The sequence below is a fragment of the Camellia sinensis genome, chromosome 3 (genome assembly GCF_055761805.1).
Source record: "Camellia sinensis isolate YWXY chromosome 3, ASM5576180v1, whole genome shotgun sequence".
Taxonomy (NCBI): Eukaryota; Viridiplantae; Streptophyta; class Magnoliopsida; order Ericales; family Theaceae; genus Camellia; species Camellia sinensis.
Window position 1 is genome coordinate 85,308,056 of NC_138963.1, and position 23,697 is coordinate 85,331,752.

Here is a 23,697-nt window from a genome sequence, read left to right on the forward strand (position 1 = left end):
GTCACCAAAAGTTTCCAAATAAAATTAATTTTATTTTTAGCGACTAAAATTTTTAGTCGCCCAAAGTATCATTTATTATTAGCTACTAAATATTTAGTAGCCAAAAAAAATTAATTTTCATTTTTTTTTAGCTACTAAACTATTTAGTCGCTTAAAGTCTCATATATTTTTTACTACTAAATTTTTAGTCGCCAAAAAATCTTTAGTTTGTTTTTGGCTACTAAATTTTTAGTAGCCAACAAGTTTTATTTAGTTTTTTTGGCTACTAAACATTTAGTCACCAAAAACTTTATTTACTGTTATTTTTTTATTATTATTATTATTAATTTCTGCACAATCTGTATTTATTTCGTGCAACCTGCACCCTGTATATAAACAAAACAATACATATGTCTATTTCTATTTCACTTTCAACCATCCAAAAATTTGGTCTTGTAACATCAAATTCTATACAAACCAAATATAATCCAACCCAAAATAATAATTCCATACAAATAGATAATCATACAAAAATGATGTCCTCCGTATACAAAAAAGAAATATCCACTTTGTGAACTATAGAAGTGAAACATAATCCACATCTGATTCACAAATCATTTTACTGTAGACAACAAATACCATAGGCCTGCTAATTTTCATATCACAACTACCAATCTATCATCCCAATGAGTAAATCAACTGAGAAAAAACACTAATAAAAAGCACAAAAGACTTAAAGGCAGAAACCATGTGGAATCTTTAATCAATCTTTTAATAAAGCCGAAGGATGGAGGAAACAGATAAAAGCACATAATAATCTCTTCCCGCTGCAACAAGACCAACCCATTTTGGTTTCTGTCAATAGGTCCTCAAAACACAGCAGAGCACACCCTGCAAAGAATTAAATGACAAGTCAAAAAACAAATTATATCACTACTACCAAAGTAGCAAATTTTAATTCATTTGATGTAATATTATATATATATATATATATATATGTTTATGCTAATAGCATAGACACAATGAATAGAGAAGTGTACTTGCAATTAGTGCCATCAGCATTTTCAAACTTTCAAGGCAGCTTTGTGAACCATAGTTTCCTTGTGGATTTGGTGGCAACTCTTCTCCACAAGGTCAAGCAACTTCTCCAAGTTCATAGCCCATGAATTCAAAATGTCATTGCTGTCCTTTGCTGCCTGGAAACAGACTATACCCATTGGCCGATCAATCTTTGCTACCAGCGCTTTAGAGACAACCATCTCTGAAAGATGCTTCTCAACTTCCTGAGAAAGAGAGACAAATATGTAACTCTTCATAAAACACATGGATTCAGATACATGCAACATCACAACAATAAGCAACAAGATATGAAGAATATTGTCATACACAGGTGTGTCAACCCAAAAAAAAACTATTGCAGCAAACAAACTTGAAGTGCAGTATGCAGTAATCTACAGAGGTAAAGGAATTAAAACAAGCACCCTCCAGATAAGATTAATAATAGCTCCCATTTTAAAGGGTTCTGCTTTTCTTTTTCTTTTTTTTGTTCCTCTGTTTTGTATTTTTTATTATTATTTCCCTTCGCATTGTTGGGGGGGGGGGGGTGTTGTTGCAAAACTGGCAGCCTGCACTTAAGGAACAGTATGGAAAAGCTTAATAGTAAGTACTAGTTGTTTGAGATAGTATAATTGTCAATAAAAAGTTATATATCACATGTGATGTTTTATACTATGTATCATCTAATACAATATAAACAAAAGAATAGAAGGAGTATAAATTCATTGTTCTTAAATGAGGGAATTTCAAATTATTGACCGCAACAAATATCAAATAGGCCTAACAAAAAGCTGAAAATAGGAAATCAAAAGAAGAGAGTGCGTTTTAAAGAAAAAAAGAAAAATAAAAAGAGTACACAAATTCCTGTATAGGGCAATAGAAACTCAATAGAATCAAAGACATTAGCAGGGTAACTAATTTCCATAGATAGAAATAGTATTTTGCAAAATGTAGCTTCAATATGCACACGCTAAAACATCACACTTGCACAAGATTAATAGATGTCCAAAGGCTATGGGCATGGAGAGTTTGAGAAGAGTATCGAAGTACCAGTTATTTCACCGATCACTAAAACATCATGGTGGTAGATATTACACATTTTGGTAATGATTAGTTTATTGGTGCTATCTCCAAGGTGAAATTCTCTATCCTAATCACTGGCAAAAGGAAAGGGTTTTTTTTCTCAAGTTTAAGGGATTTTAAGCAACTATGCCCACTTCTCTTATTCTAGTCATGGAGGTGTTACCAGTTGTGAGGTGTGTTGAAGACGGAGGTACACTGAGGAGATTCATTGTGGGGGATACAGGAGAATTAGTATTAGTTTCTCACCTGCCTTTCTGTCATGTTATTTTTTGTGGAGCAGAAGAATGACATCTTAGATTTCTCACTAGTGCTGATGTGTTTTATTGAAGTTGTTTGACCTATGAATAACATACGCAAGGTGAATTGATCCCAATGGGATGATTACAAAAAGAAGAACCTGAAACATATTATGAGAATTTCTATTTTTAAGAGAGGAGTTTGGTTTACAAAAGCTCCTTAGATGAAACATATTATGTTTAGACTGCCGCTGTATTGCAATCTTTCCCTTCTTACAATTGATAACCTGGAGAAGTGTGAGAATTTCTTTATTAGATAGTCAAAAAAAAGGAAAGCATTTTCTTTTCTTTTTTATCTCTAAGGAAGCACAAGTTAAGTTTCTTTACCGGTATCCACTTAGCTGGCTCTCTTCTCACAGAGGGAATCTCATATATTGCCTTGTAACAGCGACATATTTCAAGGTAATCATTGCTGTGTGAGTAGTACCTTCATATACAAGAAATTGCAACAAATTAAATCCAAAAAATTTGGGCAAAAAACAAATACATATACAGCTTTCATCTGAAACTGCTCTAACATGTCTACATTGACATGGTTTTCATAAATCATTTTCTAGGTCTGTTTGAAAAACTAGTGAGAAATCAGTATCACCATAAAAGGTACAAGTCAAGTATCTGGGTCCTGCCATCTGCCATCGACTCTGCTGCTTTAGACAGTTACTGGATTAAGGTTCTTACCACTAATTTATAAGAATCTCTGTAATGAGGGTAACGCTAGAATTTTCTTTAATTAACTGAAAGAAAACCTTGCTTCTTTTTATCACAACCAAAGAAAAAAGATGCAAAATGTGCCCAATATTTAGCAAATTAGAGATCTTTATGTCTCAATAAAATTATACCACAACCTATTATTGGGTGTCTTTTACAAAACATTCCATCAAATCGTAACATATATATACATAAATTTTTTTAAAAATAAATAAAACCTTGAGAAATTTGGGATCTAAAACCAGAGTTTTGTTGACTATATATGGTTGAATCTAGGAAAGAAGCATTAGTTTGAGAAAGGAAAATAAACCTGAGATATGTGAAGCTTTACTCCCGGATCAAGTTGGCAAGTGTATTGTGAGCCAGGTTTGACTTCAATCCCTGTAAAATAAAACAAAATAAAATAAGGAAATGATATAGAAGATCATTTTCTAAACCCACTTTCTAGAGCACACAAGACTAGCATCATGATGTCCCATTGAAATCAAAACCAATTTGATGCATTTTGATGTCCCATTGAAATCCCCTTCCATGATAAGACCAAGAAAAAATAATAATAATAATAATAATAATAATAATAATAATAAAATCCACTTCAAATATCTTTAGCGCTTTGACCCACTTTAGTGCGTATTCGGCTCTAACTCCCTACTTACGGGTCCGAATTACATTCCGTCAGTTCTCACAAGTCCTATTTGTCATGGGGAAACTGTCCGTGTGAGTCACACGGTGGTTCGGGGGCTGTTATGAATTTTCGCCCCCAAAACGCTTTTTTTCGACTAAGTTTAATGCATTTTCGACTCTAACTCCCAAACTACGTGTGCTAATTACATTCTGTCTGTTGTCACAGGTCCTATTTTTGACGGGAAAGGTAGCCGTGACATCTGTACAGTCGTTCGGGGGCTGATTCGCATTTTCGCCCCCTTAACGCCCTTTTTCGGTTAAGTTTAATGCATTGTTGTCCTATAGGAATTCAAGTGGAAATCATTTTCTGAACTCAAAATTTTTAACTAGCAAAAGGCTTTTCAATGGAAAAATTTTCACTGTGGGGAGTATGTAAACCAATCAAATATAGCAACCATTTGAGTCAAAATCAAAGCCATAAATGCACACCCACAACCATACAAACAACACCAATAGTTGTTCCTCATTAAGAACGTGGATAACATATCTATCCCACAATCCACACCTTAAAGCCTTACCACTAATAGCAGTTCCCACCATCATTTTGTGAGGGCCCAATTCCAATCCACTATTATAGAAAGAAACAAGAAGGCAACATAATTAATATCATATCTTCATACAAAGAAATACAATGACAACATAATTAATGCTTCATCACTCTTGCAACTGCAACTCTATTTCACTTCTCTGGCATAGATTTTCCATAGATTTTCCATCTCACAGAATTTAAACTACTAAATGCAGTTTGAAAGTAACAGTACATGACAAAGTACAAGCATTCATCTCTTCCCATATCAGCATGAATTATTTCACCAAGACAGCTTCAAATTAATAGTTAGCTGGAAGCAAAATTGTAGATTCCATAAATTTGCCAAAGATTACTTCTACATGTGCTTCAACTAATAATTGCCTAGTGCCATGGCAAGAGTTCATGCTATCAAGCAACAAAAGTTTATCTTTCTTAATCAAAAATGATTCCCATGATGCCACATACCCGCAGATTTTATTTTTTATCTTTCTTAATCAAAAATTACCCAAACTTTTTATGCACATAAAAAATTTAACATGAATTCAATAATAATATTAAAAAAATCTTGAATTAAGAAAATCAGACATTCCAAAACAAATGATGGCAACACCTAAACACTTGGACACAACTAAGTAACTTCCCTCAAAATCAAATTCACCAAACAAAAAGGACAAGATTCTATTGTTGATAATGTTATTGCCAACCAAATCACCATGATAATTTGTGATAACACATGGTTCCACCATCCATTAAAATTTTCCCATGGTGCCACAAGTTTCTTCTTTTCTTTTCTTTTCTTTTTCTTAATCAGAAATGAGCCAGGTTTTCATTGCACACACAAATTTTAAATCAATTCAGTATGTTAAAAATGAATGAATTATGCACACAATAAAACAAATAAATTAACACCAACACCATTCATTACTTCTAACAGAATCAGTGAGAGCATCAGAAATTACCAACCACCAAAAAAATAAATAATAATAATTCAAACCAAGCTCATTGAGAAGGATTTGAAATAAAAAAACAAATCAAATTGAAAAAAAAAACAAGACGATTAAGCGAAGAGGATTTGAAATATAATAAAAAAACAAGACGATTAAGCGATTAAGCGAAGAGGATTTGAAATATAATAAAAAAACAAGACGATTAAGCGAAGAGGATTTGAAACAAGACGATTACCTCCACCAAATCAAAGCAAGACCATTTTTTTATAATAAAAAAACAAATCAAATTGAAACCCATTTGCTTAAATTGAGTAGGATTTGAAATATAAAACTCAAAAAATAATAAAAAAATCAAAATCCATATGTAGAATACAGAACAAATTTCAATCCTATTAAGCGAAGAGGACTTCACCGAATTGAGTCGAAAAATTTTCCATTAACTTACCTACTAATAATATTCTTAAATTGTTCAGTACCTTAAATCAATTGCTATCTACCTAATAAAACCCTAGATCGGAGATGGTGAAATGGGGAAATAGAGGAAGAGAGAGAGAGAGAGAGAGAGAGAGAGAGAGAGAAACCTGAATGTGGCTGGGAGGGAGGCCGCGATGGTGAGCGACGGTGGCGAGAGCCGCGATGGTCAGCGGCGGTAGCGAGAGCCGCGATGGTCGGTGGTGGAAGTTCGATGGCAACTGTTAGCAGGGATGGTGAGGGTGAGGCTTGCTAGTGTTTGACATAGAAGTGTATATCGTGTGTCTGTGTGTGTGAGAGACAGAACAGAGTGTAAATAGATCGGGCGCCAAAAATAATTTGTTTCCCTCTAAAACAAAAATTTCAACCTTTCGCGACTAAATATATTTTTGGTCGCCAAATAACAATAAAAAAAATTTTTGGCGACTAAAATTTTGGTCGCCAAAGGTAAAAAAATTATTTTTTAATTTTCAATAGGCGACTAAATGGTTTAGTAGCCAAAACTCAACATACAGCGACCAAGATTATTTTTTGTCGCTGAAAATAAACGTTTGGCGACCAAAATTTTGGTCGCCAAAGGTAAAAAATTAATTTTTCATTTTTCTTTCGGCGACAAAATGATTTTAGTAGCCAAAACTTAATATACGGCGACTAAATTTTTTTTTGGTCGCCAATTCTAGCATTTTTAGCGACTGAAATTTTTTTTAGTCGTCAAAAACCAATATACCCCGACTAATAATAATTAGTAGCTAAATATTTTACTTTTGGCGACTAAAAAAATTAGTTGGTCGCCAATTTCATAACTTTTGGCGACTAAATTTTTTTTAGTCGCCAATTTTGGTCGCCGAATGTGCATTTTGTTGTAGTGTTTTGACAAATTGGGCAGTAATGAAAAAAAATCCTCTACTAGTTTTTTCTCTTTTTTTTTTTTTTTTTTTTTTTTTGTGTTTATCAGTTTTCCTCTCATATCTCTCTCTCACTACAACAAATTATAATTTTAACGATTAAAAAATTTCATAAAACACACAAATTTATTTTTTAGCAGGAATAATTTCACATTACCCGTCCAATTTATGAATTATGATTTATTTTTATTTTTTTTCATATTTTTCCATGTCTTTACATAAACCCAAAATTAAAGCACTAAAAAAATTCTGATTTAGCGCCTAAATTGTTTTCAACTCCTTGGTTAGAACTTTGTGCCCTAATAATCTATCCATAGTTCTTTCACAAAGCAGTAGCAGAGAACAACGTGAGCTCATCCTCCACCGTGAGGACGATTCATCCTCCACACCGTGAGTTCATCATGCACCGACATCAAGCTACAACACCACCGTGAGTTCTAGGTCAGTTTGTTGTCTCTGTTTCTCTTTCTCTACCCCTCTCTCTCTCTTTTGGTCTCTGGGTTTCTCATTCTCTACCCTCACTCTGTTTTCGGACGTGTTTCTGTAAATGGAATTCGTTGTTAAGATGAGATTAAAGTCATTCCATTCATTAGTTCTAACATCTCCAAACCTTCTCTACTTTAAAGGGTTCCATGAATAACTTGAATGATTTTAATTTGGGAAAAAAAATATAGAAAACAGAATGATTAACATGTTATGTATTTTGATTATGATATTCATATTCTACCCAATATCATCATTGAAGTGAATAAATTGTTGGTGATTCTACACACACAGAGAGTAAAGTCTCATGCTTCTGATTATGGGTCTGCTAGCTGTTTGATAAAATGCCACAATGGCTAGTTTTTTCTTTATTGTTTTGTTTGCGTTTTTTTTTTTTTTTTTTTTTTTTTTTTTTTTTAAAGGAGCAGCAGGATTGGATAATTATAAAATCAGATTAATCTTCCCCCCTTTTCTCCAATCACAAAGTTATTGCAAGGATAATGACTGATAAATGACAATGATGCCCTTGTTTTGCATTTCACATCCTTGGTTCTTGTAATGAATGATAAATGATAATGATGTCCCTGCTAGACATGGTCTAAATTCATGCCAGAATTGCTCATTTGCTAAGTAATAGAAATTCCCTTTCTTTTGTTGGATGTCCTGTATTTTAATGCATTATCTTGCATCTCCCACATGTAAGAAAATTTAAGCAACATTGTAGGTAATTCTGTGATGAGTTTTGTTAATTTGTAGGTTTTGAATTATTTGAAATTATTGACGCCCTTCTTTTTTCAATTGACAACAATTCACATAACTATTTTAGTAATCCACAGTAATGTTTCTCTTTCTATGTACTATTCATTAATTCAAATTCTGACCTTCTTGGATTTTTTTCATGATCTTGGAAAATGATGAGAGGTTCATAAAGCTGGTTCATTCATTTGCAAAACAAGAAGTATATAATAATTGACAAGTCAGAAGGGAAAAATGTGAAAATGAGAAAACAAAAAATAATAAAATAAAAAACCATGAACATCTTTCCACAACCGAATTCACATTGACCATGTTCGGTTTATTACCTGTAATTCTTTAGGAGACGAAGCTTCTGATAGAATTCGATAAATTCAAGTTTCAACCTTTCTTCAACTTTTCTTAGCTCCTCTTTATTAAAACTCAAGTCCTTTTCCTTGGAATCCTTCAGAACACCTTTTATAGTTGATATTGGACTTTCAAGTGTATTGTTAATCTTCACATGATCAAGGATTTCTAGAGGATCTGGTTATGTGTTTTTATTAATAAGAGATAGATTTACAAAAGGTGCTAAAAGTGGATACAACTCATGTAGAAAGTCCAAGGGAAACACATGCTATCATCCCATACAAGTACAAGAATCTAGCTAAATCTAAGAAGCATGGATTCTTCTAAAAAGGTTCCATGTCCATGTTGGACATGTGTTGGGCACCCATTCAGACATGCCCTATTATATTTTTAGACGTTTTTAGGTGGACTTTGGACATTTAGAATACATGTCTATCTCGTAGACACACATAAACACATTGTTAGTTTGGATTTGATATCCCTTTACAAGGAAAAAATACTTACAATCTCCAATCAATTGTGTGTACTAGTACTTGACCTCAAAACCTCCAAACTTGGAGGTTACCCCTTGCAGAATTCTGAGTTTGAACAAGTTCTCTCTCAAGAGCAACCCCTGCCCCCTCTCTTCTGGCAGCCTACGTTCATTCCAAAACCTAACCCTATATGTCCTCTGACAATTACATATGTTCAAGGAACTTCTTCATAAGTATTCCTGCTCTGGGTGTTGTGTCTGGTTGTTGTCTCAGTAATGTGAGATGCCTGCTCTGCATAAGTATTCCTGCTCTGGGTGTTGTGTCTTGTTGTTGGTTGGTCTATTTAACTCTTTGTATCGCCTTGATGCTTTTTTAATAAAGTTTGATTATTTATAAAAAAAAAACATTATATTTAACTCTTTACTTCCAAACAAAAATTCTTCTAATGATACTGATTTTAATCCGTGCAGATCAAGGATAAAACTGGTGAGCAAATAGGTGAAACTGAAGGTATGATGTGTGATTAAAAAGAAGTTTTTCTTAATGTTAGATGGCATTTATGAAAATTTGCTTATGATCTGTTACTGTTGCATGCTGTTTCAATGGTGATTTTATTTTGATGGGAAAACATGACAACCATCTGAACAGTATGATAGCTGACCTGGAATTATCATGAAGAAATTTTTTTTTGAATTGATAGTGTTTTCCTGTTTCAAGCTAATAAACTACCATAACTACATTTAATCCCAAACAATTGCCCGATTTTGAGTAGTAGTCCCCCCATTCACAAATATAAATAAAAATCTTATGAACAAGGTAAGTTGTTCTAACTTATTGAAATTAACTTACAGGGAAGTGTAGTGTTAAGAGCTATATCATTTCAAAAAATGTGGTATAGACATCATTTCATGATCCTTTTGGCTATTATGGAGTTTCAGTGTTTCATTTGTCTTTGGAATTTCAGAATGATGTAGTGAAGAACCTAGTGACTAAGTTACACTCTGCTAAAGCTAAGCTTCATTTGGTGACACAAACAAAATGCAAATTTGTTTTGGAGAATAGAAAGGTTCATGTATTAAATTCTGATTTCTATAGCTTGAGTGGATGTACATAGATACTAAGGGTAGAGTGTTTTTTTATTTTATTTTTTATGTCATTGTTATTACTGTTTATATTTTTACTAGCCTTTAAGTGTTTTGAATTGTTTAAAGAGTTAATGTTGTTGTTCAGAGAGAACTTCACAAACCCGAGTTTGATCGTTCTTGCATACATCTGGAGTTCGATGTATTTTTTCCTTTTATTTTTTGGTTGTGTTTGTTGTTTGATTTTGGTTTAGAAATAATCATGCAATGTTTGCCTAAATTCAGTCAATATATTCAAATAGCAGTTAAGTTTTATCCATATTATTGCTATTTTTCAGCTTTATTACAAGTCCATTTGAGTGTAACTTATTTAAGTACTAAACTGGGTGTATCAATTTGAGTGTAAAGTCCATGTTTTTCTATGGTAGAATCACAGGGGGAATTGTAGTATCAAAAATCAAGTGCCTAGTAATTTTTCAAAATTTTATATAATTCTGTTTATGATGACATGATAAATATATGAATATTTGCACAAATTTGCGTGATTTATCATGAAGATAACCTAAATAGTATCAAAAATCAAGTGCCTAGTAATTTTTCAAAAAAATCCATTAATTGATGTTCTTCTGACAAGCACAGATATCCTAGAATAATATGTGATAACCTAAACTTTCTGTGACATGCAGCATGTCAGTCCTAGATTCCCAAAGTTGGTGGCTGACATGTTACCCCTTGATTAAGTCACATGAATATTAGGAGACCTTGTAATAATTGTTTATTACCAAAGATAAAGAAAAAGTCAATGCTGTTTTGCATTTGTGGCTCAATCTTATTGGTATTCAACATAGATTTTGCTGATAGTAAACAATTATTTCTGGAAAATACTATTCTCACAGCCTTCTTGGTGGCATATACAGCCTTCTAATAAGGAGGGGACAATTTTCTCATTTGAGAAAGCAACCAAAGAAGCTGTGGTAATAAAGCATCACATCTTTTTTCCTTCACTTGTATTGGTGGTGAGGAAAGTCTTATGTGATATATGAATTATCTTCTACTTACATTCTCCATGAAAACAAATTTCATCACTCCAGTTAACTTTCCCATTGAGGTTGTCCATACATTGCCGAGGGTCAAGTTTTCAGAGGAGAGCAATCAATACATACCAAAGAGACATAAAGATTTCTACCCATAACGCAGTATTAAAGATTTGAATCGACAAACATAATTTTCCGTCCATGTATGATTCAGATTTTTGCTTTCAGATTAACATGTCAACCTTAACTAAATTCTGCACAAGAAAATCAAAAGACATTAAAAATCCATTAGTCAGTGTTGGTGGCTAGGAAGGATGAATTGGGTATAGGGTACAGACTTTTAACTTCTGGCATTACTTGCACAAAGTGGGGGTCCTTAGACTTGAACCCACATTCTTAGGCTTGACATTCCAACAAACAATGTTCCTGCAAAGCAAAACAGTGTCAAAGAAACATTTTATCCAATATGAATCATGCACAAAGAATGTTCATCATGTTCTAAAAGCCCAAATAATCCTCAAAAAACTTACCAGAAATTCCACCTGAATGAGGCACTGTGGCTAGTGGAAATTTAAAGCTATCTGCCTTCTCACTCATCAGAGAACAGCCAGGATCAATTTGTCTTGTGGATTGATTTAAATTGACATGGGTACCACTTCCTCCCACTTGCCAACAGTGGCCAAGTTTGAATATATTTGAAGCACATGAACACCAGGTTTAGAGTTGTGTGAGTCAGAATTCGATGGGTATAAATCACTTATTTATAAGAATAGATCTTAACTTATACAAGGAGGATAAGTCAAAAAAATTCTGTGAAGTTTGATTAATTAAAAAGTTATAAAGTTATAAGTTTGATTAATTATTTGCTATAAGTTGGACAGTGTATAAAGTTATACTTGCGGGTGTGTTTTAGAGCAATCCAAATACCTAAAAATAACCCAAGTCAATTAAGAAAAATGCCAAAGAACCCAAATGAATTGCCTTAATGAGTCTCCATATATTTATTCATATTTTTTTTATTTGTTACGATTTCATTCTTCTTTTAGAATCTCTGCTATAAATGGGGTGCAAAACTGACTCCATCAGAGGTGGCTAATAAAGTGAAGCACTATGACAAGACAAGTAGAAGAAGTCGAGGGTTTGGCTTCGTGACGAGGAGGTTGTTTTTTTGTCCTTTTATTTTTTTTTTTAAATAATCTTTAGCATGATGTTCACATTTTGATTTGGGTTTAATTTGATTTGATTGTAGAAGTAAGCAAAGCAGGGCCTCTGGTTGAATTTCTTGAATGGACTTCTACAGGTTGAATGGAATTTGATTTGATTTTGAATTTCTTGAATGGACTTCTACAGGTTGAATGGAATTTGATTCAGAACAGGTTTCTATAATGATTTTTGTTCATTGGTTCCACTATACAGATTCTGAATCTGTTCAAAAGCTGTTCTAAATCAGATTCTGAATCTATCCATTTATCAGAATAGATTTTTGTTCATTCGAAACAGGTTTCTATAATGGAACAGGTTTTGAACAGATTCGGAACAGGTTATGGACTTCTATGGGTTCTGGACTTGTTCATAGTTTAATACCAGAAATGTTGAATTTCTTGAATTTCTATAATGGTCTTGATTCTGGACTTGATTATACTTGATTTAGAATTTGATTTTGAATTTCTTGTTGAATTTGGGCATTATGGGATAGCTGTTAAGGTCTTGATTATGCTGATTTTTGTTTTTTATTTACTGTTCTTGTCAAAATAACAAGTTTAGCTAAGCACAAGTTCAATGTTGTCTTGAGTTAAAATCTATGGCTTAATCTAATATGTTTACTAATGTATGTATATATATATATATATTTATATATATTTATCTTGTATTGTAGCAAATGTTTTGGTCCTTGAACCCTAATCTCATTCTCAGCCCAGATATTCATCTAAAAGCTTATCTCTAAGTTATTAATTCATAGTAGCTATGTTTACTAATGTATGTATATATATATATATATATATTTTCTATTTTGTATGTAGATTACAAAATGGCTTCTTCCTCTAGTAACAATAGCTACTTAAGATTAATACCAAGATTTTGTGATTGTGGGAGAACAGCTGCCATACACATTGTGCGAACCAATCAAAATGGAAATAAAGGGCGTGTGTACTTTGTGTGTCCATCAAAATATGTAAGTACTATGGAAATTTGTTTGGAAATTTGTTTGCAAATTTATTAGCCTGATTTGATTAACTGATTGTCATGCATTGTAGATTAGTGAGGAACACTGCAATTACTTCAAGTTCGTAGATGATGATGACTACGACGTGATCTCCAATGTTGCACCTCGTACATCTATAAGAAGCGAAGAATTTAACGATCCAAGCACAAGGGTTTATGAGATGGATAATGAATTTCAGAAGCATGGTAGAAGGCTTCAAAAGATGGAGAAGAAATTGAATGTCGTGCTTTATGTCATTGTATTTTGTATTGTTTTATATTTTATAATGTAAACTACTGAGTTCATAGCTTTTGGGGAATTTGATGGATGTACTTATGGATTGAATGGACTTGATGTATGTCCTTATGGATTGAATGAACTTTATAACTTCAATGGACTTCTATTTTCAATTACTGTTGATAGGTTGAAATTATTGTTGAATTTGTTGTTGAATTATGATGTCAGACATATATGGATTGAATTATGAATTTCTTATATGGATTGAATGGACTTGTTGAATTATGATGTCAGACATGTTGAATTTATACCAGACATGTTGATTGAATGGACTGAATGGACTTGAATGGACTTGTTGGATTATGGATTATGGATTGAATGGACATGTTGAATTTATGGATTATGATGGACATGATGATTATGAATGGACATGTTGAATTGAATGGATTATGGATTATGACGTCAGACATGTTGAATTTATACCAGACATGTATTATTATGGATTGAATGGACTTGTTGGACTTGTTGACTTTATACCAGACATGTTGAATTTCTTGAATTTCTATAATGGACATGCTGAATTATGAAATAATTATTCACTATTGTAATTGAATGGTCATCCTATAAGGAGACTAAAGAAATTTTTACTTTAGTAAATCAAACATGGCATTAAAGAAATCTACTTATCTGTGCATAGATAACATAGCACAACTGATAGTTCCTTCACTTGGCTTCTTTAAGGTTTTGTTTCAGGTGTTATTATTAGAGCTTGTTGGTTGCTTTCTAACATTACTTTTTTAAGGAAAAGTGGTGTGGTGACAAGGTTTGGCTGTAAAGTGGAAAGGTGGGAAGGTTCATGAGTGTTATGTTTGTCATATCCTGCAAAAGAATTTATTAGAAAAAAGGCACGAGAATTACCATGTTAGTACCCAAACTGTCATTTTTTCCCCAAGAATGTCCATATTATTAATTGATCTAAGAAATAACTGCTAACAATTGTTAAATTCAACTCACCATCATCTTCATTCATGAAATCATTAAAACATTTAAACAGAAAACAGAAGGATATAGGTACTTGAAACCCAAAATAAAATTTATTTCTTAAGCTTCAGCTTCGATGGACAACATTGCAAAACTCAATTCCATTAAATTTATTTCTATAACCTCTGTTCAACAATCATCATATTGACCTCAATTTAACTCTTACCATGCTACTTAGACATTCATAATCTATGCTACTTACAGCCAAATGTTACTAATAATATGTGATCTCTTACCATGCTACTTAGACATTCATAATCTATAACAACTCCAAAAAATTACATATTATCCAGCAAAAGATTACATATATCCAACAACAGATTACATATTATTGCCAAATGCTTAAACCTCTGTTCAACAATCATCATATTGACCTCAATTTAACTCTTACCATGCTACGTAGACATTCATAATCTATGCTACTTACAGCCAAATGTTACTAATAATATGTAATCTCTTACCATGCTACTTAGACATTCATAATCTATAACAACTCCAAAAAATTACATATTATCCAGCAAAAGATTACATATATCCAGCAACAGATTACATATTATTGCCAAATGCTTCATTTTGGACTGCTCAATACTACTTTAATAGTGCATAGCCATGCTGCTTCATTCTGGACTGCATCATTCTGAAATTCTGGACTGCATCATTCTGAACTTCATGTAATTCTGGACTGCATCATTCTTAAGTTCTGGACTGCATCATTCTGAGCTTCAATTCTGGAGTGCTTTATTCTAGACTGCATCAGTCTGAACTTCATTCTGCTGAACCTGTCATTCTGCTTCAAACAATCAACCTGTGATTCTGCTTCTGAACCTGTCATTCTACACAAATTGACTAAATCTAAAATTCAGATTAACCTCTTCAGAATCTGAATCTGAAAATCAGATTAACCTGTTCACAATCTGAAATTCAAAATCTGAAATTAACCTGTTCAGAATCTGTTCAAAATCTGAAATTAACCTCTTCAGAACCTGTTCAAAACCTGTTCAAAACCACATTAACCTGTTCAGAACCTATTCAAAACCTGTTCAACACCAGATTAACATGTTCAAAATCTGAAATACAAAATCTGAAATTAACCTGTTCAGAATCTGTTCAAAATCTGAAATTAACCTTTTCAGAACCTGTTCAAAACCTGTTCAAAACCACATTAACCTGTTCAGAACCTGTTCAAAACCTGTTCAAAACCAGATTAACATGTTCAGAATCTGAAATACAAAATCTGAAATTAACCTATTCAGAATCTGTTCAAAATCTGAAATTAACCTCTTCAGAACCTGTTCAAAACCTGTTCAAAACCAAATATAATCTGTTCCGAATCTGTTCAAAACCTATTTAGAATCAAATATAACCTGTTCCGAATCTGTTCAAAACCTATTCGTCATTCCTGATTCACTGAAAGATGAGCTTCCAATTTTGTCCACCATTTGCAATGCGCTCTCTTGTGTCCCATCCATACACGGAAAATAATAGGATTGACCTTGCGGCACCTAAAAATACCATAATAACAAAATATCATTAATAAGTTCAAACATAATGTAATGAACACCATACAAAAAATTGTACTGGACCATGAAACACATACCCGCTCGTACGTATTGTCTTCCATCCCATTCGTACAACCGAAATTCAACTTATGAGGTTCACATTGACCCATCTTACGACCCTATAGTAACACACATTGGTGAAAAAGTTTGACAAAAATAAATTCAAGTCTTTTACATACAAGCAGAAAATGAAATTTATACCTGGACTAAAAATTTATACTTTCCATAAACCTCTTGCTTGCTTGGTGATTATTAGCACGTTGGCATCTAAGATGGGGAAACCATGCCATTGAAAGAAGCTTTAAACTGATAAAACCTCCTTCAAACCTTCTCTTTCAGAGTCACATTGATGATTCCTATTGGAGATTTAGGTCGATAATGTTCATCCGTATCCACCTCTTCAATTTCCTGGTAAGCACATTGCAGGACATGTGTTCAAACATCAATAAAGAATATGATTTAATGACTTGAACACTAAAAGCATGGCATATTTTTCCCCCATTAACTTAACATGATCCAACTGGCTTGACATAGTGCCATTTGACTATATTAACGACGAATACAAGCATTTTTTTTTTTTTTTTTTTGTGGCCCAATATAATGGGCTAAGACGATTGGGGAGCCACCACCACACCACCAAAAAAAACTTTACTAGTTTATCGAGATAACAATCTCAACTTAATATATAAAAGATTTATATAACAACAAATGTGCTATAGCCTCCTTTTTTTCAGATCAGATACAGCCATTAGAGTACTACAAGCAGCTGCCTTGTGTTGAATCATCATGAATCCATGTCAATTTATCAGCATAAAAGGAGATGGTCCTATTACATTGTCTCAAGAATTTGGTAGTCTCAATCCTATGATACAATCATTCATTGCCAAAACAAATAAAAATTCCCATCATATTCTTCATGAAAAAGTTTGAGAATAAATATGATTATGGTTCATATGTCCAGAAAGAATAGACTCTCAATTGCTCCTAGCATGCAACAACTTTAAGTAAAACATCCACATGCTCATAGTTCACAAAAATCAGAGAGAAATAGAGCAAAAGGCTTATAACCTGAACAACATCCTCTCTCTTAATGACCCGCCCAAACACAATCAGCTTCTCATTTAGATCAGGGATTGGTGCAGCTGTAATAAAAAGCTCGAATCCCTCTTTGTCATGTTTAGCCTTTGTAGTACCAAGCATAAACGCCTCATGCTTCATGCTGGATGAAAATCACAAATTCAGTAACCAGGATAGAATAAGAAACTATAGAGGTAAAAAGGGAACTCCACAGGTTGGGTCAACAGGAGGGCAAACCTTGTTTCAAGTTGGTTGTTATGCTTTACTTTCAAAGTCCAATCATCTGTAGCTCCAGGTATATTAGAATTACCTCCTTGAATCACAAAGTTCTTTATTACATGGTGAAAAGGCATCCCCTTGAAGTGCCCCCTCTGACTAAAAAATCGTTTCAATTTAAAACTTCAGTATATGTACAAAGTCAAAAATTATCCCCCCAGGTGGAAGGCTTGCGTGGAGACTACCTACACCATTTTCAAGTGATGTATTACATAAAGATGATGCACTAAGCATATGCAATAATTGAACTACTTCTTTAGTGCAAAGATCAAATTGATGATATGTGTTTTGATTATACACTTGCAAGCATCAGATTGCCCAACCAAATTAAAGTTTCCATAGCTTTGCTTGACTGAAGGCAAAGCTTGAGGTTCAAGTAAAATGATAGATTCCAAAAAAAATATGTGATGAAATGTTGGAGAAGCATAAAGACCACAAAAACACTAAACCCTCTCATCTCACTGCTGTTAACGTGTCTAAAGAACCACTCAAGTGATTAACTATGTACAAGGAAGAAAGTGCAGTAAGCAAATAAGTAAATAAGGATTTGGGAAACAAACAAGGTCAGCCATGTGAACAATGAAAATAAGAATCCACAACAACGGATCGAAATATAATAGAGTTGAGTCCAGTACCCACCATAAGTCAATAAATGCATCAACCACCTCAGGAGAGCCTTCTTTGTATAACTCGATTGTTATTGACCCTTTTGAGGTATTTAAAATCTATTAAAACAGGAAAAACAAAAAAATATACAAGTATATCAATAGACAATAAACAATAAAATTTTGAGAAGACTCTCCAAAAGAACTGATACCCCCTGCATGTCCCAATAAAAAGAAAAAAGATAAATGGACATTATGCGAAAACAACAAACAGAGAAATGGAGAACTAAATGAAACTTTATTAACAAAACAGTAGCTCCCTACCACATATTGGTATCTAAACTAAAGCCTGTAGCATCCTCTGAACTGACCAATAAGTGAAATGATTCCTCAGGAGCAGATTAAATCTAAAAGCAATACCTAATATAGTGGATCGACATTTAAAATAAGAACAAAATAAAAGCAATTTACAATGACTAGGATATAAAGAAACTCACAACATATCCAGGGACATCAGATTTCTTTCCATCTGCAAAAGCATCGTCACACTGCAGCACACACAGAACCAAATACGAAGAGAAAGAATAAAGAAATAGTGATGGTCACTTGAAAGGAATTTGTTCAAACCTCAATAGCATTAACACTGTATAATAGACAAACACAAATACACACACACAAAGTAAGATAAACTTAATAAATCTTTAATTGTCATTATAAGTCGTCATTATGACTTAAAAGGCAAAGAGAGAAGAAGATATCAGCAATTTGTAAGTCTTTCTAATCAATAACCAACACTCATGCTCGCGAAAGGTACAACAACAACAACAATACACAGGTAACAACATTATCCAGAAAAGAGTACCTCAATAACTGATAACCGATGCTCTGTTTGAATTATTGACCTAAACACAAGTTAGCAGATAAAAGTTAAAAGCCATATAAAGCCCTCTTTGGTCTATAAAATAATGATTATTTCAAGTGGTTCTATTTTGTTACTAAATAAATGCAGATACCACTGCAACAGACCTCCTGCAATATTTCAAAACACCAGGTCCAGGATTAAATTAAAATTCTTTTTATCACTTATTAAATACATGGGTTGTTGCTAAATTTAGAATTTAGAAATCATTCCAAGAAAACCGATATAGGTCTTTCACCAAACCCACAAGATTCAAAACATATGAATTAATAATCAAACTAAAAATTAAATTCGGTTAACAAGATACAAGGTGTCATGCTAGTCCCTCTGAATCCCAATTTATCAAAATAACAAGTATTTATTCATCAAAGAAGATTCCAACAAACCTCTGAATCCAATGTCTGTAACTAGCAAACAGGAAAAACACCATCACAACTATAATTAAGCTGTATAAAATAACTGTAGTGGCACCGATACAACTTGGACCCTTCTTCTTCGTGCTTTGTTGTAGCAGAGCTTGAGGTTTAATCCTTGCCATGATGTATAAGCCTCAACTCCCAAGGACTACAAATCCCAGGATCCAGCACTCAGTTCCAAATCTATATAACCAAACACCATTTAAAGGAACTCCATAACATATAAATCAAACAGCCAGGTTTTGGATCCAATCTGAACTTTCATAGAACTTCATTGGTATCTTTGAATAAGAAACAAACACAATAACCAGAATTCAAGAGGGTCCAAAGTTAGAGATACACAGATAAGTGAGAAAAATAAAAACTTCAGATTTTTTTTTTGAAGTTTGATCTACAACCTCACACTAACAATCGATTAGACAGCTATGAAGTAACAAAAAATTACATAGAAAAGTAAATATTCATTCTTTACGATTACGGTTTTGAAATCAAAGCCCCAATGGCACAACTATCTTGGGTGGCTATGGATATTAATTTTGACTGATAAAAAAAATTAATAACAGATATTCAATGGTTAGGGTTTTGAAATCAAAGCACCAATGGCACATTTAGATGAAGCTTAGAGTTAGCAACAAACCTGAACTACGGAAAAGAGTTCTCGGAAAAATTCGATTCGACTGGAAGGGAAGGGAAAAGACGATGACTAGGTCTTTGGTCACAAACCCATGGTGGAGACGTCCAGAGAGTGAGAGCTTGTGAAGAAGATGTCGACATGGCTGAAGCCCGGATCGCCGACAAGGCTGGTGATCCTTGGAAGCTTCGGCTATGGCGGAAGAGAAGATGGAAGAGAAGAGGGAGGAGAAGAGCCAACAAGAGGGCCAAACACGACTGATTCAATTTTGTTTCCCCTTCTAACCGGCTACACCGGTTGCCTATTTGAGAGTTAAATTATTTAAGTAATTTAGTTATGACTTGATTATGAGATAGTATGGTATAAATAAATAACTGAATATAACTAAGTTATGAGTCAATATGATAGTGGTTATGATTAATATGGTATTGGTTATGACATAAAATCATATAAGTTCATAACTAAATGTATAGTACATCTGTTTTTAAGCAAAAACTCTACTCTACCTGCATCACTGATCTTCCTGATGGCCATATTCAGAGTGTCAGCAATGTAGATATTTCCTCTGTGATCTACAGTAATCCCTTTTGGGTGATTCATCCTAGCTTCTCTTGGCTTTCCATCCACAAGCCCCGAATACCCATCAGGTGATCCAGCAATCAACTTGGGCCGGCTATCTGCACACAGCGGTAGAGGAAGAAAGAAACTTTAGCCATAATGCATATCTGAATCGTGCTTCTTTGTATGAACTTAAAAAGGAAAAAGAAGAGAGGATTCAAAGATATGTATCACAGCTGGTAGTTCATGTTCCTTTTTTCAATTTCAATGATACATATTCTCTTTTTTTTTTCTTTTTTTCTTTTTTTGATAAGTAATTTCAATGATACATATTCTTACTTGTTCTACCTTATGATTTGTTCTTACCAAGAGATTCTAATTAACAAAAATTGGAAACAAATAAAATAGACTAAAAAGCCTTCAGGGTTGGAAAGGAAAAAGAAGTGGGAATTGAATCTAAAGAAGACTAAACAAGTTCAGGTGGTCACTGGAAATATTGGTCTCAAAATAAAATTAAAAAAAAAAAAAAACAAAAGACGGAACCCCATAGAAAGATGGCAATGAATTTGCATAAACGAAATTTAGAAGACCGAGTTAGTAAAAAAGTGGAGTCTTCTGCTAAACAAAAGTAAATTGCACAGTTTTTTTGGAATTCCTTGTGGGCTTGCCAAATCTGAGATTAAAAAAACACAAAAATTATATATAAAAGAAGACACGGACAGTGACAGGTTCAAATAAATTCTTTTCTTAGTGAATGACTACAATTGACTGTTTGGAAATAATTTTGGTAAAGATATCAACACCACAACTTAAAAGAAAATGGATTTAATCTGCAACAAAAAATCTACATTGCAAGCCTTTAGCATAATAAACTTATGATGTGACAAAAGGGTTGAGATTTTGCAAATGTTAATGCTTTGACAGTACAGACCCAGAATCTTCTTAGACACGGGTTACTTAAAAAATCAAGAGTATGGAACTATGGATATATTCAATGAATGTTTTTTATATAATTTTCAATTTTATCATCTGATCAAAAATGAATATAAAGAAGAATAAAGAAGAAATTTGGTCAGTCATTGGAGAAACTTGGCCTCAGACGTAAAGTGCAAGTTCACAAATTTCAAAAAATATAGAATTGATTCTACAAAACAGAGTGAAAAGGTCTAGTGTATTCTTATACAAGTTATGCATTATTTGGTTTACTGGAATGATATGGAAATGAAATGGAATTATCATTCCTTAAGTTTCTCTATGGAATGATAATTCTTTTACAATAATGAATTGTAATTTTATTTACAATATAATTTTAATTATTTTTTAGTCAACCAAACATATAAATGAATATTTTAATGAAATAATTTCATTCCAATGAACCACTCATTCCTTAAAAGATATTAAGAATTCCCAGAAATGCACAGTTCAAAGAATAAAATGAGTGGGTTCATTCAGAACATTGCTGACTTTTATTCGTAAAACTTCACATATCTAATACTCATTTTGCAAATTTCATTGGGTTCACATGAACCCTCTTTGTTGACGTGCCGTCGCCCCTGCTTGCCCATATAGATTTTCATACTTACTTTGAGGAAGAAATGGTGATTCAAATTCCCATCAAAATTAATTTCTTACTATTAATTTCCAAGAGATATTTCCAAGAAATGGTTAGGGTTTTCAAATCAAAAGCCCTAATGTAAATGAAGTTTAGAGTTAGAAACAAACCTGAGCTATAGAAAATATCTCTTGGAAATATTCGATTAGAATGGAAGAAACTTTGGTTCTTGACGTCAAGACAGTGAGAGGTTATGAAGAAAGATGTCTACACCGAGAGAATGGTGGCCCCGACGCCGACGGGGCTGGTGGTCTTCGGCAATGGCTGAAGCTTCGGCTATGGTGGAAGAGAGGAGGGAGGAGAAGAGAAGAGCAACAACACGAGCCAGAGAGGGAGACCAACTGACTTCCGACTGTTGGACTACTCTGATCTTATGCTCTGTTTGGTAACCGGTTACACAGGTTGCCTAATTTGAGAGTCAAATTATTTAAATATCTTAGTTATGACCTGGTTATGAAGTTATATGGTATAAGTAAATAATTGAATATAACTAAGTTATGACTTAATATGATAGTAGTTATGACTAATATGATATTGGTTATGATGTAAAATCATATAAGTTCATAACTAAATGTATGGTACATCTAAATGTACCATAGCATCACCCTTAATTGTTTGGAGTTTGTTTGGTTTTAATTACAATTCATGAAACTTATATATGCTTTACACATTTCTTTTGATAACTAAATCTTGTGTGTTTGTATGTGATTGGTAATAAGGTTGTTTGGAATGGAGCATAAAAGAGAGGGGGGCAATAATGAAATATCTTGAAATTAACAAGGCATTAATGAATGTATGTAATACAGAAGGGGCAAAAAAAAAGGATTAATTAAGAGTGCTATTATTAGTATCTCAATTAATATTTTAGACTTCCTATTTTATTTTATTTTATTATAATAATAACCTCAAATGAAATTACTATAACGGACATAAATTATTTTGGGATACTCCATTGCACGATTAAACTCGCCCACCCACTAAATCATAACATATGATTTATGAGAGGACCCATACCACCCACACACTTCAAAACCCTCAAAACCTTCAAACCCTTCAAAATCCTCCGGTGGCAATAGCAACAACTATTTGACAGTACACACTTCTCTGACAATGGCGATGAGTGAAATTTTTTTCGACAATCTCAATACCATAAGACAAATAGGGCATCACAATGTAAGCTCAGAGGAGGTTTACAACTCGGAGGAGGTTGACCTTGTAATAATAAGTTTTTTCAAAAAAAAAAATGGTAAAAATGGTTTGAATTTTTTCCTGTACTGAACTTCCAAACATATGTAAAAAAAAATGGCAATACAGGACCGAATTAAAGGCATTAGTTTGGCAACATCTAGCCGAACATTATTCATATGTTCGACACTTTGGATTCGAACTTTTTTATTCATATGTTCAACACTTTAGATGTAATCTTAATGCTTATTTATGTCTTGGTTATACGATGAACTTTAATTTTATTTATTAATCAAACTAGTTGGTGCATACTTATCTTTGTTTGTTATACTTTGATGGGTCAAATTTATTCACAGACACATGACTTTACGTTTTTATAATGTTCGGTAGTACAGGTCTGAACATATACAAATTGTTCGGTAACACAGGCCCAAACATGAGTTATTTGTTCGGCAACACAAGTTCGAACATGACATTGAAGAGATCGACGATGAAGAGAGGTTGGTGATGAGAGATTGACTATGAGGGAGATTAACAATAAATGACA

At 33.2% G+C, this 23,697-nt stretch overlaps 2 protein-coding genes and 1 long non-coding RNA gene across 56 annotated transcripts; 1 reads left to right on the top strand and 2 right to left on the bottom strand.

Annotated features, from left to right (window-relative positions):
* Positions 1 to 463: 463 nt before the first annotated feature.
* On the bottom strand, positions 464 to 6,611 carry LOC114299878 (26S proteasome non-ATPase regulatory subunit 12 homolog A-like). Of its 11 annotated transcripts, XR_014364260.1 has the most exons (7): positions 5,864 to 6,596; positions 4,325 to 4,374; positions 3,433 to 3,503; positions 2,742 to 2,841; positions 2,365 to 2,641; positions 1,020 to 1,262; positions 464 to 870 (listed from the first exon to the last, which is right to left on the bottom strand). XR_014364260.1 is itself a non-coding variant. In XM_082920216.1 (5 exons), the coding sequence occupies exons 2-4, from the start codon at positions 4,347 to 4,349 to the stop codon at positions 1,044 to 1,046; spliced, it is 315 nt and encodes a 104-aa protein (XP_082776342.1). In that variant the 5' UTR covers positions 4,350 to 4,374; positions 5,864 to 6,474; the 3' UTR covers positions 464 to 870; positions 1,020 to 1,043. The 11 variants fall into 11 exon arrangements, 1 of the variants encoding a protein (XP_082776342.1); XR_014364256.1 differs by having other exon boundaries at positions 3,433 to 4,374; positions 5,864 to 6,611; XR_014364261.1 differs by lacking the exon at positions 4,325 to 4,374 and having other exon boundaries at positions 5,864 to 6,593.
* Positions 6,612 to 6,886: 275 nt separating this feature from the next.
* Positions 6,887 to 13,447, top strand: LOC145822648 (uncharacterized). 2 transcript variants are annotated; one of them, XR_014364265.1, is made up of 6 exons: positions 6,887 to 7,099; positions 9,186 to 9,225; positions 11,878 to 11,990; positions 12,081 to 12,131; positions 12,931 to 13,004; positions 13,087 to 13,447. It is a non-coding gene; the product is annotated as an uncharacterized LOC145822648 (long non-coding RNA). The 2 variants fall into 2 exon arrangements; XR_014364266.1 differs by having other exon boundaries at positions 6,903 to 7,099; positions 12,081 to 12,207.
* A 1,127-nt stretch (positions 13,448 to 14,574) lies between these two features.
* LOC114304532 (peptidyl-prolyl cis-trans isomerase CYP21-4-like) lies at positions 14,575 to 22,561 on the bottom strand. Of its 43 annotated transcripts, none has more exons than XM_082920243.1 (15): positions 22,076 to 22,561; positions 20,302 to 20,472; positions 19,135 to 19,312; positions 18,692 to 18,731; positions 18,327 to 18,377; positions 17,864 to 17,949; positions 17,186 to 17,323; positions 16,940 to 17,090; positions 16,073 to 16,279; positions 15,910 to 15,990; positions 15,558 to 15,814; positions 15,405 to 15,459; positions 15,252 to 15,306; positions 15,138 to 15,158; positions 14,575 to 15,091 (listed from the first exon to the last, which is right to left on the bottom strand). In XM_082920243.1, the coding sequence occupies exons 3-9, from the start codon at positions 19,284 to 19,286 to the stop codon at positions 16,193 to 16,195; spliced, it is 705 nt and encodes a 234-aa protein (XP_082776369.1). In that variant the 5' UTR covers positions 19,287 to 19,312; positions 20,302 to 20,472; positions 22,076 to 22,561; the 3' UTR covers positions 14,575 to 15,091; positions 15,138 to 15,158; positions 15,252 to 15,306; positions 15,405 to 15,459; positions 15,558 to 15,814; positions 15,910 to 15,990; positions 16,073 to 16,192. The 43 variants fall into 43 exon arrangements, with proteins under 43 accessions (XP_082776369.1, XP_082776370.1, XP_082776373.1 ...); XM_082920244.1 differs by having other exon boundaries at positions 15,138 to 15,164; XM_082920247.1 differs by having other exon boundaries at positions 14,575 to 15,158; positions 15,677 to 15,814.
* Between the last annotated feature and the right edge of the window lie 1,136 nt (positions 22,562 to 23,697).

Bases quoted from the DNA above. Each gene is read 5' to 3' on its own strand.
- LOC114304532 (XM_082920248.1), bottom strand. From the start codon at position 19,286: ATGGCAAGGATTAAACCTCAAGCTCTGCTACAACAAAGCACGAAGAAG. The intron at 18,732-19,134 runs GTTTGTTGGAAT...ACTTGTGTTTAG, and splicing joins TACAGACATTGGATTCAGAG to GTCAATAATTCAAACAGAGC. The intron at 16,280-16,939 runs GTTATAAGCCTT...TGTGCTTACCAG, and splicing joins AGAGAGAGGATGTTGTTCAG to GAAATTGAAGAGGTGGATAC.
- LOC114299878 (XM_082920216.1), bottom strand. From the start codon at position 4,349: ATGATGGTGGGAACTGCTATTAGTG. The intron at 3,504-4,324 runs GTAAGGCTTTAA...TTTATTTTACAG, and splicing joins GGTGGGAACTGCTATTAGTG to GGATTGAAGTCAAACCTGGC. The intron at 1,263-3,432 runs GTTTATTTTCCT...TCTCTTTCTCAG, and splicing joins TAAAGCTTCACATATCTCAG to GAAGTTGAGAAGCATCTTTC.